The sequence below is a fragment of the Lepidochelys kempii genome, chromosome 1 (genome assembly GCF_965140285.1).
Source record: "Lepidochelys kempii isolate rLepKem1 chromosome 1, rLepKem1.hap1, whole genome shotgun sequence".
Classification (NCBI taxonomy): Eukaryota; Metazoa; Chordata; order Testudines; family Cheloniidae; genus Lepidochelys; species Lepidochelys kempii.
In genome coordinates, this window is record NC_136380.1 from 79017903 (window position 1) to 79038797 (window position 20895).

Below are 20895 nucleotides of genomic sequence, written 5' to 3' on the forward strand. Positions count from 1 at the left end.
TAATTAAACTTGAATACAAAATGCTATTGAATTTGGGCAGATAAAGGATTTAACAGAGGGATACATTCATTCATTTCTTGATGTTGTACATTTCTGAATAGCAGTTTTCATACAAATTCTTCAAGAATTATCTTTCCATTTGCTGTGTTATATGCCAAATAATTACATGCTGAATATTGCTTGCTACCTAGCAATTACTGTTTTTAAGAACCTAAAAAGGGCAGCAAGGTTTATAATAATGTCACTTCATATAAATACAATATGAATTATTTTTCTGTATCATTAAAATATTTTTTTCACAAAATACAGGCAAAGTTCAACTCACTGATATGGATTACAAGAGCCAACTGGCATGCACATTTTAAGTAATGTACTTTTTAGGGACAGGTTAAATTAAAAAAAAAAAAAAAGGAGAGGAATTTAAGCAAGAAATTGTTGGCAGAAAGGTCTTCCAAATATTTAAATATTTAATTATATTCATTTTTTTCCAGTGTTGGCTATTAATTGTTTAGTCATATTGTTAGTTTTCCAGATGTATAGACTTTTTTACTTTTCTTCACTGAATGATACTATTTGAATATCCTCAACTGTAAACAGAATGTAAATATTTATGAAATACCAAAAATTGGATGAATCAAATTAAAGGGGGGAGTTACTCAATTGAAAAGATAAGACCTCATAATCAGTAACTGATTGTGATTATTATGACTATTTTGACACATTAGTAAAACTGAGTCAATATTTTCTGTAATGAAAGCATATTTTCATTAAATTAGATTTAACTAACACTTATACAGTGGCTCTGAGCTAAAAGGTATTGGTTCCAAATAAGTCTTTTATTTTTGTTATAAGTATATTATTTATTTCTGTGTGTTTTGTTTACATCAAAGTATTAGAATATTCATATACCAGATTTCACACATCTTTTATAAATTGTAAAATTTACCTCAAAAATTTGAAACTTTCCTTTCTTTTTCTTCTGACAATTAAAAATAGATATAATGATTAGGAACTAAGCTAGAATACAGCAGAAGTAGTCAGGGTATATGCTGTGGCATTCTGCGCATGCCTGAAGGAAATAAAGGGCAGAATGGGCTCAACTATCACTTAGTTGAGTCTTACTGTCTGCAGCAGTGAAATGGTGTCCACCTGCTTCTCTGCACACTGTGCTTAGTGTGAGTTATTAGTATTGTTAATTAATTTTGTGAATAGTTTGTGTTTAGTCTTTTTGCCAGTTGACTGACCAAAAAACCCTACAACTTTAGTCAGATACTTAGTTAAAAGGCTAGCTACCTCTCCTCCCCTCATAGAGAGGCCTTAGCAGTATGGCAGAAATGAAATCTGAGGTTCAAATTCTGCTCTTCATGTGAAGCTTCAGTACCGCTTAGCAGTGGGCATTCCACTTGCCTCCTTTGTTTAGAAGAGGGAATACTCCTTAGTTTTGTTCCACGTGTTGCTCCTTCCATCCGTGGACTCAAAAAGCTAGAGGGGTCCATCTAAAATTGTTCCTCATGGAGCACTCTGTTCATGCTTCCCCAGATTCCAAAAGGAAGGATGTACCTAGATCTCAAGCCTTTGGTCAGTCCCTTTTCATGAACACCCTGTGAGCTCAGATTTCACCCCAGGCTCTAAGTCATCTGTCCCCATTTTGGCAACTTTAACCTCTGATAGAGATAGGAAGGGGCACTGTTTCAGAGATAAGCCAAGGCATATGTCATTCTCTGCTGCCTACCAAGTCAAGATGTGTGTCAGCAGGTGCCTAACAGGTCTTGGGCTCAGCAGTTGAAGGAGAGCCAAAGGTCTCACAAAGGTCCCTTTGGCATTTTGATACCAACTGTTAAATATGAGTCTGTGGTACCCAGTAAACCTGTAGACTGCCCTTTGGTTTCCTGGGCCTCTACATCCCAGCCCCAAGGAGGAAGCAAGTAAGATCTCAAAGCTCCTTCAGGCAGCATCCTTCTTTTCAATATTACTACAACACTCAGAGGACTTCGGAGCCACTGAGAAAGAAGCAATAATGACCATTCACCTCTTCCTCCACTTAAACACAGTCTGTGTCTTCCATCAGATGACTGAACTGCTTGAGGATCCCTTCCCTTACGCATTCATCCTTCCCCCTTTGGAAACTTCCTCTTTTACATTCAAGAAGTCTGGACTCAGATCACATTGGAACAGTAGGTCCTGGAAATTGTCAGCAAGGGGTATTCTATTTCATTCTAGTTACTTCCTACCCTCTTCACTGTCCCTTTTCAGGGACCTTTTTCATAAGATACTATTAAGACAAAAAGGGGACTTCCTTCTACAACTTTCAGCAGTTTAGAGTGGAAGAGGTGCCCTTAGAGTTCAGGAGCAGGGGGTTTTAGTCCCATTATTTCTTATCCCAAAAAAATAAATGGTGGTGTTGTCCCATTCGGAACCTTTGATGTTTAGGTTATAGGTACATGACACAGCTGTAAGAACAAAGGTAATTGTAGCTGTCTCGGGTCTGTTGAAAACCTGTTCAAGTGTCACATTGAAAATTGTCCATTATGTTTAATGTGAACAAATTTTCACACTTTTTAGCAGTTATTTATTTGCTAGGGCAACATTCCTTTTTACCACCCTAATCATATTTCCACATCTGGAAATTCTTTTTAATTTTGTTTCATTCATATGAATATCAGATTTTAATATCCTACTAACCTTGAATGTCTATAGCTACTCAATTTGGAAAATGTAAGAAGCATATTTGATATGTGTATGTGCAAGTTATGTCAAGGACACAGAGTGCATTGATAGTCGTCCTTTTTTTGTGTCCATAAATACAAATAAACAAATTTATTAAATGAAGTCATATTTTACATTTTTAAAATGTAATGCCACCGTTTCATTTTTGCATCTGTTCTTTTCTCTGCCATAATTGCACTCAGACATCTATAAATGACCCACCATAATTGAAGATGGTTTATATAGTTAGGGGGGAATCAGATTTTATCCTCTATAATCAATTGTCTGGACTATACATATCCATTCTCCATACTTTACTGTACTGTGTCAGTTATCCATAATAAACATTTTGTGTTTAAGAATTAAATATGTTGCATCTTATTTTCACTTGTCAAGAACACAATTTACCATTACTATAATTTCAAATGCTACTGAAATTTGAGTATGCAAATACCATTTTATTTTACCTTTTAAAAATCATGGACCCTTTTTCACTTTTGCCAACTCATGATTGTTTTAGAACCTGATATTTTAGTCACTACATACACAGAATACCTGTTGAAGTTAATGGGAGTTACTCACCTACACACAGCAGCTGCAGCATCAGGCCCTAATTAAATTCTAAAATAAAATGTTCAGAAACTAGGAATTATTTGAATTGTAGGCATGCATAATGCCAGTAGCCTAATGATATAAAAGAAAAATACACTTTTTCCTAATCTAGCTAGACACTTAATTATTTTTTTAAAAAAATCTGTATCTTTGATTCCACACAAAAATACCTTGGTTATTTTTGAACTAAGGCTGCTAGACTGCATATGCATAGTCCACCAATGTAAAGCATGAAATGCAAGGAAATAAGCAGATATTCATTCATTCCTTATATGCTTCTTGCAACATTTAACTCCCTTTGTTTCCCTACCACATTCAGCTCTTAAAATTCCATTCACTTCTTCTCCCTTTCAGTACTTCCCTAGGACAGACCCCGCTTGTCTCTACCGCCTACAACCCTAATACAGTTCTGCTTCCCTATGTGCCCTCCCACCATATACCTCCTCCTCCTCCTCCCTCAGTGCTGCTGCCTGGTGCAGTGGGGGAGACAATGGAGGGATTAACAGGGAGGGATGTGTGGGGAGCCAGAGGCAGAGTGGAGCTGGGGTTGGTAAGGGGGATGGTTGTGGATGTGAGAGGATTGGGTGAGGAGAGGGTTGTATGCGGGGTTCTTGGGTGGTGGGATTGGAGCTGTGCAGGCAACGCGAGGTGGGGAGGAGTTCACTGAATCAGATTAGGGTTGAAAGAGACCTTAGGAGATCATCTAGTCCAACCCCCTGCTCAAAGCAGGACCAACCTCAACTAAATCATCCCAGCCAGGACTTTGTCCAGCCAGGCCTTAAAAGCCTCCAAGGACAGAGACTCCACCACCTCCCTAGATAACGCATTCCAGTGCTTCACCACCCTTCTAGTGAAATATTGTTTCCTAATATCCAACCTAAACCTCCCGCACTGCAACTTGAGACCATTGCTCCTTATTCTGTCATCTGCCACCACTGAGAACAGTCTAGCTCCATCCTCTTTGGACCCCCCTTCAAGTAATTGAAGGTTGCTATCAAATCCCCCCTCACTCTTCACTTCGGCAGACTAAATAAGCCTAGTTCCCTCATCCTCTCCTCATAAGTCATGTGCCCCAGCCCCCTAATCATTTCTGTTGCCCTCTGCTGGACTCTCTCTGGTTTGTCCACATCCTTTCTGTAGTGAGGGGCCCAAAACTGGATGCAGTACTCCAGATGTGGCCTCACCAGTACTGAATAGAGGGGAATAATCACTTCCCTCGATCTGCTGGCAGTGCTCCTACTAATGCAGTCCAATATGCCATTAGCCTTCTTGGCAACAAGGGCACACTGTTGAATCTGCTTTGAGTCATAAACACTTGAAGTTCTCCCCGTGGAATTGCCATCTAGGCCCCACAGTGTACAGGTGCAGAAATGTTGGGTGGAGCCCTTCAGGCATCAGTGCCTCAAGAGAGAGCTGCTCAACTTACCCAGCATTGTCTTCTCACTGTGTCCAAGAGCCAGTGCTGTAATGCTGGAGGAGCCAAGCATCTCCACATAGGAATCAGCGCTTTTGGGGTTTTACACTGCACTGCTTCCTCAGTGTAGTGGGGAGCTGAGGCAGCTACAGTGAGGGAGCAATTTGAGCACTGATGCCTTCTCACAGAGGCATTGGACTCCCCACCCCAGGAACAATTTACTCCCCGACCTACATTACCCACAACCCTTCCTTCACCCAGCAACGCCTTTTCCCTCCCAGTCTAATTCATGTTCCTGCTAATGCCCCCTTCTTTCTCCCCAAGGCCCTGCTTTTCATGTCCCACACATTCCTGCTCTGTTCCACCATTATTGACCTGAAGATCCCTGTCTCTCACCCCCTGCTGCCCCTGCTGTCTCACTTTCCTGGCTTCCTAGGATCTATGTGCTGAGCAGAGGTCTTGGAAGCAGGCTACCAGCATCAAATAATAGAAATAAGTGATAAATCTGAGCAATTCAATTGTCTAATCTTTACATAACTTGTATCAGTCATTCCTAATGTGGGAAACAACACTTTCTGATATCACACGCCACCTGTGAATTTAATGTTATTCATTTAATAGTTATTGTATATTACATATTACCTATTTCTTAATATTAACCAGAAAATTACAGTGATTCATATTCTATTTTCATAACAGTATTCAAAATTAGCATAATGTGGACTGTGGCATTTGCTGGAACTGTTAGCTAGAGAAATCCAAAAAAAGAGAGAGGGGAACTGCCACATTTCAGAAACAGGACATTTTCAAATGTATCCTCATCAAAAGTTAGTAAATCTGAAATGTATTTGGGCCATAAATAAACTAGTAATTCCACTGAAGTTAACAGGGTTACTGTGGAATAACTATGGTGTAACAGAGAGGAGCTTTGCACATTATGCTGAATTAGGAATTTTCAGACTAAAATTAATCATTAAAGTTTAAAACAGGGATTTTAGTCCTGCTTTAAATGCAAATGCAACCTTATCAATGCCCCATAACAAACATAGACACTGTTTTAGGTTAATATATACATTGTGGGGAAAATTCTCATCTCCAGTCTCTTCTGGTTCCTTTGTGTCACTCAGGTGGTGTAAAGGAGGCAAGACTAGAGAATTTGGTTCTGTAACTGCAGAATTGGGCCTGGTTTATGTATCTGAAACTAACCTCTTTATCAAATCAGTATAAGAATTCTTGGTCTTTGCCTTGTTTTTTGAGCGCAGTTTCAAACTCATAATTATAACTTTTTTGGGTACATATAGTCTGATGCAAGATTTAGCTCCCAAAAGATATAGCACCACTTACTGATGTCAAAACATTGCTTATATGTGACTTAATCACCAGTCATGGAGCATGTATTTGTAATATACTTGTCTGAGTTATTTTCATCAAGAAATTCTGTCTATGTATCACTTTGGCAGCATCTTTGCAGAGTTTACAACTTTCAGTAATATGTTGGCATCAACTATGCAGTCCTTTTAAACAGCTGCTCTGCAGTTGAGCTGTTTTAACATGCCACCACACACGGCTGAATTATGCAAATATTAAATGACTGAGACCCAAGAACAATTTATACACTGGATGAAGTTGTTGGGTGTATTTAGTGTTGGGGTTCCAGTCATATAACTGAATTATTGTGGTGTCAGTATATTAACTAAATTCTCTACAACAAAGCATGCCTATTTTTAATTTTTTCAAGAATATTTATATCGTATGTACTGTTGTGGAACTATTAAAAGCAACTATGTATCAGAAGTTAGATGACAAGACTTTTAAGTGGCTGTTTTTACATTATGCTAATTTTGAATACTGTTATGAAAATAGAATATGAATCACTGTAATTTTCTGGTTAATATTAAGAAATAGGTAATATGTAATATACAATAACTATATTCTCCATTTGTTGTGTTTGGCATTAAACTATAAACATTAATTTATACTGTTGTTTTGGTTGAAGAGATAAGATTACATGAATTTGTGCTGAATTATTATTGAAAACAGTCAAAACCTTATGGCAGGGGTGGCCAACCTGAGCCTGAGAAGGAGCCAGAATTTACCAGTGTACATTGCCAAAGAGCCACAATAATACGTCAGCAGCCCCTCCACCCCATATCAGCTCCCCCACCCCACTCCCAACATCTCCCACCCACCGGCAGCCCCGCCGATCAGCGGTTTTGTGGCATGCAGGAGGCTCTGGGGAGAGAAGGGGGAGGAGCAAGGGCACGGCTGGCTCAGAGGAGGGGGCAGGAAGGGGTGGAGGGGGGGCAGATCCAGGGGTTGAGCAGTCAGCACCCCCCGGCACACTGGAAAGTTGGCACCTGTAGCTCCATCCCCGGAGTCGGTGCCTGTACAAGGAGCTGCATATTAAATTCTGAAGAGCCTTATGGTTTTGAACTGCTCTTTGAATGAAGATTGCATTCACTTGGTTGTTTTGTCAGTAATTCACAAATCGTTACAAGGTAGAGCTGGAAGCACCAGTGTGAGGGGTGGGGGGAAATTATGTAACATATTTTGTAATAATTGCATCCATTAAAAATGAAGAAAATAATGACAGCAGCAGGGAGATGCAGTGACATTAGAAGATCATGGCAGATTAAAGTCAGAGAGGAGTTATGGTTTTGCTTTTATCACTTTACTAATGATCTTGAACCAATCTATGGGGGGGAGGTTAAAATCTATTGAATTGTTTGTTTAGCAAATTATTAAATTTCCAAGTCAGTGAGAACCCTTCTGGCCACCAGATCCCTTTCTTTCCTTTTCAGTAGTTGCTTTTTCATTCCATAGTTCAGATCATGATCCTTTTCCTCCTTTTTGCTGTAGTCTCTCCTAGGCCTCTCTTATCAGTTGATTGATTTTTCTAGGGGTAAAGACATATATTTGTTTTTTTATATCTGCATTTATAAGACACATACCCAAACCCTAACCCTCAGAGTACTATTTATCATAGCCACTCAAATTGGATTCTGTAAGCTATCTTTAAAATAATTGTTTAAAATAAATGGCCACTTAAATGGATAGCGCGATCCTTAATACACTTTAAATCCTTTTTCTGTTACAGCATTTAGATATTATGAGGTTTTATTTGTATAACTCTTCTGTGCCTTTTTATTTTATTACTCCCTTTAGTAAAGTAGTTTCTAACTAGTACTCAGACTAATAAATGCAAGTAAATAATCAGGCTTATTATAGGGTTATTGATCTGCCTATATATCTATTTAGATATTTTGATTTGGTGAATAGAAATGCATTATTAACAGATAATCATTTTAATAGGTTTTACTATTTTTAGTTTTATTGAAAATTAGCATTGTTATTTATTTTAATTTTATTTTATGTTTTTACAGGAACTGGCAGTAATGAAACAGATTCTTATCAGTCTGCATGGTAAACGCTATGGGGAAAATTTACCTCAGTCTCATAGTGACGTAAGAAGCTTAACTGCAAAACACAAATCAAACCCTTCTGTAAAGCTGCCAGCAGAACACGAGGAAGAAAATGTATTTATACCCAAACCAACATTATTTGTAAGTACTGTAATTGAAATAAGTGACCTAGGCATTTTGTTTAGAGGACTATTGCTCACATTTCAAAAAACCAAAAAAACTGTCCGCGTGGCGGGGGGTGTATAAAAAAAAATTACTCCTAGAAGTCTGCTTCTTTGAAGAGATGATTTCACAGGATTTGCATTCATCTTGTGGTGTTAGTTCAAAACAGTACAGCATGCCTGCTGAAAGTTTCTCTCTGTGGTAGTGGTAGGCTACAGGAAGCTATATCCCTCTACTGTCACACACTATCACAGATTCCAGCCCTCTAGAATCTTCTAGATCTTAAAGTACACAGGAAACAAATCTCCCAAAAAATTTCAATTAGTGTAAAGTTGTATTAAAAATGGATAACAAAACAGAATTGTAACATATCCAATATATTAACATCCCAATGGATGTAAGAAAATATATATATTGGAATTTATATTTACATAATAGTTACACATACACAGGCTGGTCGCACTGCTTAATACTGAGGTGGCCCGACACTTCCTGTTATACGCCTTTATTTTTGATAGCTTTATAACTTAAAATTTATACCTTTAGGGGCTGAAATATTCTGTGCTGGGGGTCTGCTTCAGGCTAAATTTTTTGGAAAGTTTCATGCTAAACGGTTCAGAAGTTTCTGAGAGTGAGGCTAGGGAAAATATTTTGTCATTTTAAAAATTTCTGGCAACCTTTTCTTTGAGAAGCTATAGCGCCCCCAAACTTTAGAGCAGGGACTTAAAATTTGGCAAGGGGGAGACGTGGGCTTTGTATCAGGGTTGTACCTTTTGCTGTCCCTGTGAAAATGCACCCAAATGTGGCCAAGATACAAGACTTGGCCAAAAAATTTGTTTGCACAAGCTCAATAGAGATTTCTTAGTTTTGTAGCTAAAATCTCTGAAGATTCCGTGTGTGCTGAGCATGCTCCCCTAAACTGAGCTTGGGGCTTACGAGTCAAAGCTGGTTATCCCTGAATTTTCAACTTCCAGCTGCTCTTGGTTCTAGACTGTAAAGGAGAGAGTCTTCTCTCTCCTGTGCTCTTAGTCCCTTCCGTGCTGCTTCACAGGCAATGTGGATGAGGAAGACACTTGACATGAATGCAGAGGGGAACAAGGCCCAGACTGTGAGGGGAGGGAAAGGATTAGATTGGGACAAGAAGCCTGGTGAGACTGGAACTGGAGGCTGGGAGGGAGGGAGACGCTGACTGGGAGAATTGGGGGAGCAGGACTGGAAACCAGTGAGATGTTGGGGAAGCTGGGACTAATTGTGCAAGGAGATTGGAACTAGGATTGGGACTGGGAACTGATAAGGAAAACCTGGGGTTGGATGGAACTAAGAGCCAGTTGGGAGTGGAACGCTGGGATCAGACGAGGAGATAGGGAGCGACTGGAAGTGACAGGACAACGGACCTGGACCAGGAACCAATGGCGGGGGGATGAGAATGGGGGAAAGGAGAGACAGATCTGACAAGGAGCTGGGGTGCAGAAAGAGAACTGGGACTAGATGAGCAAAGAGACTGAGACAAGGAGCCAATTATGGAGGAGATTGGAGGCAAGGAGTTGAGATGGAGTGGGGGGATGAAGGCAAGATGGAGATTGGTGGAGAAGCCAGGGCAAGGAGACTGGGAGTGGGGATGGGAGACAGACTTGGAGGGGGAGACTAGGATGAGAAGACTGAGGAGTGAAGACAAGGACTGCATAGGGAAGGGGAATGGGACTGAGACAAGGAGCCAAGAATAAGGAACACAGGAATAAGACAGGGACAGGTTGGCTGTGATGGGGAAGAAGGGATCAAGCTTGGGTGTAGCTGGCAGAAGTGTCCAAGACCAATGGAATACACTCCTCTCTAGAACCTGGAATGGAACCCCAAATTCCTGAGTTCTCATTCCTCTGCTGTCTGCAAATATCTGTGTAACCTACTGAGAAAGTGTGTGTCTCATCCCCCCCCCACCAATGCTGGTCCACATAGGATAACAACCTACTATTGCTATCAGTTACTCTGTTAGCTCAAATGGCAGACAGTTTAAAGGTTCCAACCCTGCTGATGAATGATATTGGTGTCATATGAATCCACATTATGGAATTTCTGTTTTTTCAGTTCACTTTTTTAAAATGCAAGGAAAATATACACTAAAAAAATCAGGGAAAGCCAGAATTAACGTTGTCTGTGCAACCTTAATTTGACATCTAGGTGTATATGCATTAGGATACAGTCTTTAATTAAATACTGGGTAATTATTTCCATAGGACCCCTGGCTCATTCGGTGCTCAGGGTGGATTCTGCTCATTTAATAAGCAATATTTTGGGTTACCCTTATTAATCAATGTTCAGTCTTATTTACTGCACACTATTTAATCCCTGTTCTGAACACAGAATTATTAATTACCTTATGGGTGTCTCATAGCACTCATCACTGAGTGCTATACAAATAGCAATTATCTTCACAACACCCCTATGAGGTGCAGGGTTGGTATTATTTTCATCTCTGAAATAGGGATGCTAAAGGACAGAGATAATGTCAAAAGTTTACAGTAATATTGGTTGCCCAATCTGATTTTTCAGAATATTTAGCATTGTATCACACTTTATATGTTCAAAGCACAGTTCCCCATTGACTTCACTTGCAGTTCTGAGTGCTCAGCATTTCTGCTAAACTGACCCCAGGGTCTCAAGTTGGGCACTCATAGAATGAGGAACAAACAGTTAGTCACCACCTGTGAAAAGGTTGGCTTACGTGACCTGCCCAGAATCATACAGGAACTCTGTGGCAGAGGCAGGGATAGATTCCAGCTCTCCAAAGCAGCATTCAGTTGCCTTAACCATGAGACCATTCTTTTTCTACATGCAATGCCCTGCCTCAGTCACTAGCACCTTCCAGCTTCTTAAGAGAAGAGACAGGGGTGCTACAGACAACAGCCCCCCTTCATTACACAGTCTTGATTATTTGCCAGAGCAGGTCCATTCTGTGCACTGAATGAGGCAGGGGTTCTTTGGAAAGTCATCATGTAATTAATGATAGTGTCATTAAGTCTCAAGGGACTGAATTGGGGTTGCAAAAGCAGCCTTAATTCTGGCATTTCCTAACTTTTGAGTTCTTATCTTTGAAGCCTCATTGTCCTTTTAATATACGTGTGTGTGTGTGTGTGTATAAAATATATAAAATAAAGGGTGCTTGCATGTGAATATAAAATCATATAGTGTGTATGGATGTGTTTGTATAAAGTCGAATACCTCCCTGTAGCGACGTGACGACTCACTGGTGCGGCACCTCCTGCTGGTCATCTTGGGAATTAGCTCTTTCCAGCCTTTGGAGCGCCCTCTGCAGGCTGGTGTCTTGCCTGCCGCTGGCATCCGTGTCCCTCCCAGACCCCGGTGCCCTTTACCCTGTGGTTCTGCCCTAGCAGTATCCCCACACTCTGGGTCTCCCCTCCCTGGGGAACCCCCATCCCTCTAAACCCACCTTGCCTCAGTGGCCGCTGCCAGTGATCATCTAGCCCCCGCTCACTGGGACAGACTGCAGTCTGTAAAGGCCACTCATCATTGGCAAGGAGGTTAGGACCTGCTGCCTTTGCCTATCCTCAGGCTTCCCCTCTACAGCCCCAGTACCTTCTTGGGCCTTTACCAAGGCCTGCAGCCTGGGGGTTTACCAGACTGGAGCTCCCCAGCTTCCTGTGCCCTTCCCCAGCACTGCTCTTCTTCAGGTATCTTGCTCCCAGGCAGCTAGCCCTTCCCTCTCCAGGGCTGCTTTTACTATTGGCTCCCCAGGGCTGATTTACCCCTTTCAGGGCCAGAGCAGGGTGACCACCCCACTACACTCCCTCAAAAACAAGAACTGAGGAGGAGAAGGGTGGCTGACCGTGTTATAAGCATGAGTTTCCAATTTTCTTATATGTTTGCTTGCAGAGGAGTTTCTGGAGGCTTTGGTTCATGGCTGATTGGAGTCAATAGCTTCAGCAGGGATGTGTCAATCAGAGGCAGATTAGGGTTTTGTGGGGTCCTGGGCCAGAACAAGTGGGGGCCACTCCCTACCCCTTCTGCCTCCAGTACACCCCTACCCCCCGGTGCTCCTCCCAGAGAGCAGGGTGGGGCACCGGGGCTTGCCCCACTCCGCCTGGCACTCCTGCCAGTCGGAGTGTGGGGGCACCCCAGTTGGCCAGGGCCTCATTGGCCTAGTGGCTAATCCACCACTGGTGTCAATGCTGCAGAAAAGAACCCCACATCAACAAGTCTCAGAGCCTGGGTCACCTGACTCAGGCTCATGCTGTGGGTCTTGCAATAGCAGGGTAGATGCTCCCACTCAGGCTGGAGCTTGGGCTCCGAGACCTGGTGAGGGGGATAAGTCTCAGAGCCCAGGCGCCAGCATGAGCGGCAACGCCTACGCTGCTATTTTGAGACCTGTGAGGTGACTTGCTACGGTGGTGTATTTTGTTTTTTGTGCAGATGTTTCCAGTATGTTAGTGCACTTTGTACTTGCCACTTAAGGTGAAATTGATACCTCGTCCAGTAAGAGAGAGCGCAGTACCACTCCCCTCCAAGGGTGTTGCATTGTGAGCACACTTCAAAAGAATTTAGTTTGTAAATGGATTATAGAACATTTTAAGGTGGCCAGTGATGTGGGCCTAGAAGGGTGCTGGGTCTGTCTTGAGTAGGGCAGCAGACAGTGAGTCACAGTACTCAGGTTTCAGAGTAGCAGCCTTGTTAGTTTCTATTCGGAAAAATAAAAGGAGTACTTGTGGCACCTTAGAGACTAACCAATTTATTTGAGCATAGTCTCTAAGGTGCCCAAATACTCCTTTTCTTTTTACAGTACTCAGAGTTGCTCAACGCAACTTCTGCTTCAGAGACAGACTTAGGCAGGCTCTTGGTTGTATCTCCAGGAGGGATTCAGGCATCCCTGTTGAAGATGGCCAGTTCTGGTTAATTCTTTCAGATAGGCCTGACATCCATACATGTGATGCTAGACTCCCAACCACAAAAGTGACAGCAGTATACTTTAACTTACATCTTTTGGTGGCTTTTACAAAGATTTACAATCTCATTTTGATAGTAAGAGTCAAAAATGAAGTAGCTCCAGAGAAGGAAAGCAAAGGAAAATGAATTGTAGCTTCAAGTTTCATTTGCCGTTACTAACAGAACAAATGGAAGAATGATACAACATCCCACCACAGGTAGATGTCATAGTAAATAATAAAAACTTGTATTTATGTAGTGCCTTTCACCCAAGGTACTGAAAGCACTTCACATACACAAAGCCTAACAACAATCCTTAGGCACAGAAGTTAAGTGTTTTGTACAAAAGTTGCTCCATTTCCTTGAGGAAGCTGGGAAGATAACTCAGGAGTTTTACTTCACAGTCCACTGCTCGAACTACTAAGTACCCTCTGATTTTTCTGACAAGTATGGGACAAATTTAGGAAATATATTTTTGGAGAGATTTCCTAAATCAAGTGCCAGCTGTGATAATTGGGCTTTTTTTCCCCTCTCAAGTTTGGTGTGTGTTTGCTGTTGAACAATTTGTGTTTGATTAAATTTGTGAGCCAGACTTAATAGTCAAATAATGTCATGGGTAGAATGAAAATAATGCCTTTTCAAACTTATTCACCATTTCTTTGGATGGAATGTTCACTAATGACACAAAATTCTTTTGAAAGTCTGAAATAACAAATGCACTACTTAAGAAACAGAACACATGCGTTTATATCTTTTTGAGGCCATTTCAGTAGAGGATTTTAACAGTAATAATTACACTTATCACTTGTTCAAAATGTATTGCCATGGAGCCTGGGGAATTGAGAGGCAGTGAGCGGGACATTTCCATACTGTGAAAGGTCTGTACTACTGGTGGCTCTCCTAGAATTTTTAGGGGTGAATTCCCTGCCAATTCCATTGAGTCTGAAGATGACTCATCCCCTTCTTTCCCCCACTTACTTACTATTGCTTTTCCATGTAAAAGGTTGCTGTAATTGCTATAGGAATTTTATGCAGTTATGAATGTGTGATAAGTAGCCCTCAAGACTGTGAATGTAAGAAAAGGTGATCCAGAGGCAGTGTCCCACAATTAAGTTATGGTCTGTGCTATGACTAAATTGGAGAACCAGTGTTCTTACATGTAGTTTTTTGTATTATGCTTAAAACGTTGGCATATTGTAGCACACCTCTTTGTCCTAGGTTCCCACCCCCTTTTTTAACAGAAATACACATAACATAATTTACAATGATAGTCCTTTAATTAAGCATTTCATGAATCATTTTAATGTTGGTAAACATTTTGAATCATCATTTGGTTAATAATGTGATATTTGGTTTATTTTATTGTCTTAGACACACAGAACTTTAGTGTATTTTTGTGTAATGTAAACCTTTCACATTTTAATTGATTTTAGTTTAAGCAGAGCTATGAATGACAGAGAGAGGAGTGCAGTGTTGTGTGGATTGCATATTTCTCCTGCCTTTCAATTGTCTCATAACCAAAACATTCTTTGTTTCACAGACAAATAGAGAGGCACCTGATTGGTACAGGAAACTGAAGCAGAAAAAAGCACCATGACATTTTTCCAGGGATTTTCAATATAAATAATCAGTTTGGCAGTTTATTCTGTGAAGAAAGAAATTGTATTCATAATCATGTTGTTAGTACCACACAAATAAACAACTGGCTTGTTTTATACCTATGTTTATACATTGTAACATTACCATTCAACATCTAATGAAAAAATGTGTGCAGTACTTGATGTGATGATTTTACCATCAATATGTTCTAATTCAAAATATTAAATACAAACATACTCTGTGTGTGTTTATAATTTTGGCTAATAAAGGACATCTTATTCAGAGTGCTCATTAATATGAATTTCAGCTTTTTCATATAGTTTTTCTTGGATACTGTGTTTCATGCCACATTCTTGTAACTGTTCTGGCTTCTAGAAGCTTACATACTTAAGAAACATCAGAAAACAGCATCAGATGGCAAGAATTTTTAAGTTTCTTATTAGCCCTGATTACGTGGGGCTGTTAAGCTAGGCTCTGCTCATGCCCTGTGTTTCACAGAAAATTTCAGTAAAAATATCCGGCTGACAAATCTCAAAAACCAATCATCAATGGGGAATCCTCAAATGATGAGAGGGAGGTGTTTCTAGTGTGGTTCTGGAGGGATCAAGTAGTAGGCCTCATGCTATTCCACATTTTTATCCATGAACTGGAAGTAAATATAAAATCACTACTGATAAAATTTGCAGATAGCATGAAGATTGACAGAATGAGAAAATACTGGGTACTAAAGGGCTCTTTAATCTTGTGGAGAAAGGTCTGACAAGAAACAATGGCTGGAAGCTGAAGCCAGACAAATTCAAATTGGAAATATCACAGATTTTTAATAGTGACGATGACTAACCACTGGAACAAACTACCCAGAGAAGTGGTGGATTCTTCATTACTTGCTGCCTTCAAATCAGGACTGGATTCTTTTCTGGAAGATACAGTTTAGTCAGATACAAGTTATTGGGTTCAATATGGAGTAACTGGATGAAATGTATACAGGTGATGAGACTAGATTATGTTATGGTCCCTTCTGGCCTTAAACTTCTTGAGTGTATAAATAAACAAGAACTAAAAATCAGCTTCATTAAGAACACATCAAATATCTTGATAGTATAGGCCCTGTTTACATTAGAGAAATATGCAACCTCCTGGTGTAGATGTTCTGCACCGATATAAAGCGGTGTTTAGTCCAATGATTTACCATATTAAATTAGACCCAAAGTAAGCCCCACTTTACATCAGCGCAGCACATCTGGAGTAGAGGAGTGCACCATGCAGATTTCTCTAATGTCAACGTGGTCATAAATTGTTATGTAAATCCGGAACTTCTGATTGTGTATATTATAGATTTTGTATATGACACAAATATTTCACATAAAGCATAATGGCATCCTTTATTTGAGATGACTGTCCATTGAAAATATGGCTCAGATTATATTTTAAGATGAAGCTCCACTATGATTATATATTTAGGTATTGGTCATCAAACAATTACTGTTTGATTACTACTTGCTTTGCCAAAGTGTTGAGCTGCATCAGGCTGCTGATGCCTTTTGTTCACCTACCCTTTACAGCTCTTCCTGCATTTTCCACACACCCAGTTGAGGCAAAGCCAATTCCCCTTATTTCTGCTTCATGTGGGTCTCAATTTCTTTATCAGTTTTTCCTAATTAGTAATAGAATCATGTTCAAGTTCGTGATTGCTTTGTTACTCTCTCTTTAGGACACAGAATAATAACCCATATATTGCATATTGCAGATGTGAAATTATGTCCTTAGTTAACAGTAACAAAAGTGTTTCCCAGGGAGAGAATAAATTTTAATATTATTTCAAAAATATGAACAGATATAAAAACAAAGGAGTTTTAGTTAGTCCAAAAATGTAAATATCCAGAAAGTTATATCAAAAAACTATTTCCATTACATTTGAGAGGAACTGTTTTTCATCCTTGAGTTAACGTCTGCACAAAGGGTGGAGGAAGCTTGTTTTATTCTACCTCATCTTTATTACATAGGTCATTGGTAGGGCCCTACCAAATTCATGGCCATGAAAAACGCATCATGGACTGTGAACTCTGGTCTCCCCACCATGAAATCTGGTCTTTTGCGTGCTTTTTACCCTATACTATACAGATTTCAAGGGGGAAACCAGACTCTCAAATTGGGGATCCTGATCCAAAAGGGAGTTGCAGAGGGTTCACAAGGTTATTTTAGCGGGGGGATCATAGTATTGCACCCTCACTTCTGCGCTTTCTTCAGAGCTGGGCGACCGGAGAGTGGTGGCTTTTGGCCAGGTGCCCAGCCCTGAAGGCAGCGCCACCACCTGCAGCAGTGTAGATATAGGAGTAGCAGCACCGCAACCCCCCCTTGCAAAAACCACACACACACACACACACACACACACACACAACTCCTTTTTGGCTCAGGACCCCTACAATTACAACATCGTGAAATTTCAGATTAAAATAGCTGAAATGATGAAATTCACTATTTTTAAAATCCTATGACCGTGAAATCGACCAAAATGGACCATGAATTTGGTAGGGTCCTAGTCATTGGGTACATATAGGAGAACGATACTGCTTGTGTGATACATGTTTTGAAGGTCAGACAGTAGGTTTATGAAACGTTTAAGCACTTGCCAGAATTAGAACTTTGCTGTTATGAATGAGAGGTAGAGTACAAATGGCAGTTTCTTACACCAATAAGCTTGCATCTTCTTATGTTAATTGTATGCCATTGAACTTTTTTGTAAGAAGGAATAACTTATTTAATATTCACAGTGATATAGTACAGGGTTATGTATTTCTAAATTGTCACCTGGCACTTCTAAAAATCATATTGTCTAAGGGAGTGGTTCCCAAACTTGTTCTGCCGCTTGTGCAGGGAAAGCCCCTGGCGGGCCAGGCCGGTTTGTTTACCGGCCATGTCCACAGGTTCGGCTGATCGCGGCTCCCAGTGGCCGCGGTTCGCTGCTCCAGGCCAATGGGAGCTGTGGGAAGCGGCGGCCAGTACGTCCCTCGGCCCGTGCTGCTTCCTGCAGCTCCCATTGGCCTGGAGCAGTGAACCACGGCCACTGGGAGCCACAATCGGCCGAACCTGCGGACGTGGCAGGTAAACAGCCCGGCCTGCCAGGGCTTTCCCTACACAAGCGGCGGAACAAGTTTGGGAACCACTGGTCTAAGGGTATGAGTAAGTTTCTTTGGAAACTTCTCAGTTGATTTCTACAATTTCCATAATATTTCTAAGTATACTTTAAGATTTTAGCATTTTACCTAGCCACAATCAGTACACACAAGAAATGTATTCTTATACAATTATTTAGTATATTTTTACCCAGTCTCTCATATTACAAAACATAACCAGCTCCATGGTTGTAGGAGTATATTTGTTTGGACGGTTATACATTTTAAAAGTTACCTCCGCTCTACTTTTTAATCTTGATCTTGATAGTTTCACCTTGCTTACTATTAGACCTGGTTGGGAAACAGATTTCGTGTTCTGAGAAAAGTCAAGATTTTTGAAAATCCAAAACTTGTAATTTTTCATCGAACTAGATGTCTGAAATATTTTATTTCTGAAACACCAAAATGTTCCTGCTCTGGAAACATTTCAGTGGAGCCTGAATCCAAACACTCTGAGAGGCTCAGCTCCATGGCAGACTGCCAGGTGAGTGGGCAAGCTAACAGAAAATTAGGCTGGTTTCTGCTGAAATTTGAACAGAATTGACACATTACCATGATACATTTTGATTTAGAACAATGAGCTTTTTCCAATGGAAAAATGTATCACTGGAAAATTTCCAACCAGCTCTTTGTCTGTGTCTTGAAGTTTGGAAGCATCAATATCAATGCTTAGAATATACAGATAATGCACACTTCCGTTTATAGGTTTTCCTGGCTCTGTGGCATATTCGTACATTTTTCAGTTGAAGAGACTTTTCTAGAAATACACTTTGTATTTTTCATGTCTTATTAAGAGACATGAAGATTTAAGTTAATTATCTAGGAGGAGATCATCCCAGCTTTTCATGTGAAAGCTAGAATGTCACTTGAATACAACAAATCAAATATGAAATGCCCTACAGCAAAAATTAATGAACCCTTTTGCCCTTTAAATAATGATCAGGTTCAGTTGTATTACCTGTATGCTGTTTTCAGTGACATTAGTTCTCTCAAACATAATTATCAGGTGAATTATCCCACGATTCTTCCTCATGAAATTCTTTCTGCATTTCTCCACTGTAGGTGGTCGTTATGGAACTATTCAAACCAGTGGAACCTGTAGGGGTCTGGCATGCATCTGAACATTCCATAACCAAATAACCTCTTACCCATCTTCAGTTCTTCTTTTCCACCAGGAAAGACAAAGGAAAAAGATCCCCATTATCCCATTTTATGTTTGCTAACTGCTATCTTAAGTTGTTAGTTTAATTTTCAGAGTTGGCAGTTTGTAGGTTTGACAGTTATGTGGGAAATTTGAAGGGAGGAAAGAGGTGACATTTAGAGCAGACTGTGGTTTCTCTTTATAGTGCAAGTGCTCTCTCACTTTTCCACCTTTTGCCAGAGACTCATGAGCTAAGATGAAATCAGTCATCAGGAAAGGACAAGATCTGGGCCATGAACACATTTGAAAATAGGAATATGCTTCTTACAAGGTGTTGAACTCTAAGGTTTGTTTATTGAATATAGGAGTCATACTTCACAGCGTTCCATGTTGTTCCAAGAAATGCATTTGAAAGTTCTCAATTTGAAGGCCCCAGTGCATTCAGTAGTAAACACTGATGAAATTTTGGAAAAAAATGAACACCACTAAGTCAACTACTAGGTGACTGAACATTTACCAGTATCTTTCTTTGTATGCTTTGTGGGGAAAAGACTATCTACTACTCTGTGTTTGTACAGTGCCTAGCAGAGTGGGGCCCCACTCATGGTTTGGTTAGACACTACTGTAATAAACATGATTTCAGAAAGAAGTTGCTATCTTACCACGATCAGAGGTTTTTTCAGTATCTGCAACCTTTTCATGCAGTCCCTAATGCCAGCAGAAAAGAAGAGAAAAGGTGAATGAGGTAATGTATTTTATTGGACCAACTTCTTTTGGTCAGAGAGACAAGCTTTTAAGCTACACAGAGCTCTGTGTAGCTCAAAAGTTTGTCTCTAACCAACAGAAGTTGGTCCAATGAAATACATTACCTCTCCCACCTTGTCTTTCTAACATCCTGGGATCAACATGTCTACAGCTACAGTGCATACAGCAAAAAAGAGCATTTCACTACTAAGCCTTTCCAACCCCGGCAAAACAGACAGATGGGTAGCCTTCATTTCCTCCTGGTATGTCTTCCTCAGATGCAGCACCTTTGTAGGAGTAATGATGATGGTACCAGAGAGAGCTTGGAAACAGTACTATCCTTTTCTGCAAGCTCTTTTCTGTCCTTTGGAGAACTATTTGTTCCATTTCCAGACCTGAAAATCAACCACCGGTCAGGAGGGTTTGAGAAACTGGGAGAAGCTATACTCTTCAGTTTGAGTACATGACCCCCTCACACCCTTTTTGGGTATCGTTCTTATAAGAGGGGGGTCTACTGAGGGAAGAATGTCTCCCCATTAATGTATGAGTCAATAGAATGGAGTCTAGAACTTTCATAGATTCATAGATATCAAGGTCAGAGGGGACCATCATGATCATCTAGTCTGACCTCCTGCACAATGCAGGCCACAGAATCTCACCCACCAACTCCTGCGATAAACCTCTCACCTATGTCTGAGCTACTGAAGTCCTCAAATCATGGTTTAAAGACTTCAAGGTGCAGAGAATCCTCCAGCAAGTGACCAGTGCCCTATGCTACAGAGGAAGGCGAAAAACCCCCAGGGCCTCTTCCAATCTGCCCTGGAGGAAAATTCCTTCCTGACCCCAAATATGGCGATCAGCTGAACCCTGAGCATATGGGCAAGATTCACTAGCCAGATCCCCAGGAAAGAATTCTCTGTAGTAACTCAGATCCCACCCCATCTAACATCTCATCACAGGCCATTGGGCCTATTTACCATGAATATT

The 20895-nt window shown here is 40.6% G+C and overlaps 1 protein-coding gene across 6 annotated transcripts in view; it reads left to right on the forward strand.

Moving 5' to 3' along the window:
• The window catches only part of PIBF1 (progesterone immunomodulatory binding factor 1), a 171834-nt gene extending 156707 nt beyond the window's left edge, over positions 1-15127 (forward strand). For all 6 annotated transcript variants that reach the window (XM_073346575.1, XM_073346595.2, XM_073346585.1 and 3 more), the window contains 2 exons: positions 8116-8295; positions 14792-15127. In XM_073346575.1, the coding sequence (XP_073202676.1) occupies positions 8116-8295; positions 14792-14848 (237 nt within the window). In that variant the 3' untranslated portion in view covers positions 14849-15127. The remainder of the gene's footprint in view (positions 1-8115; positions 8296-14791) is intronic.
• The last annotated feature ends 5768 nt before the right edge of the window (positions 15128-20895 follow it).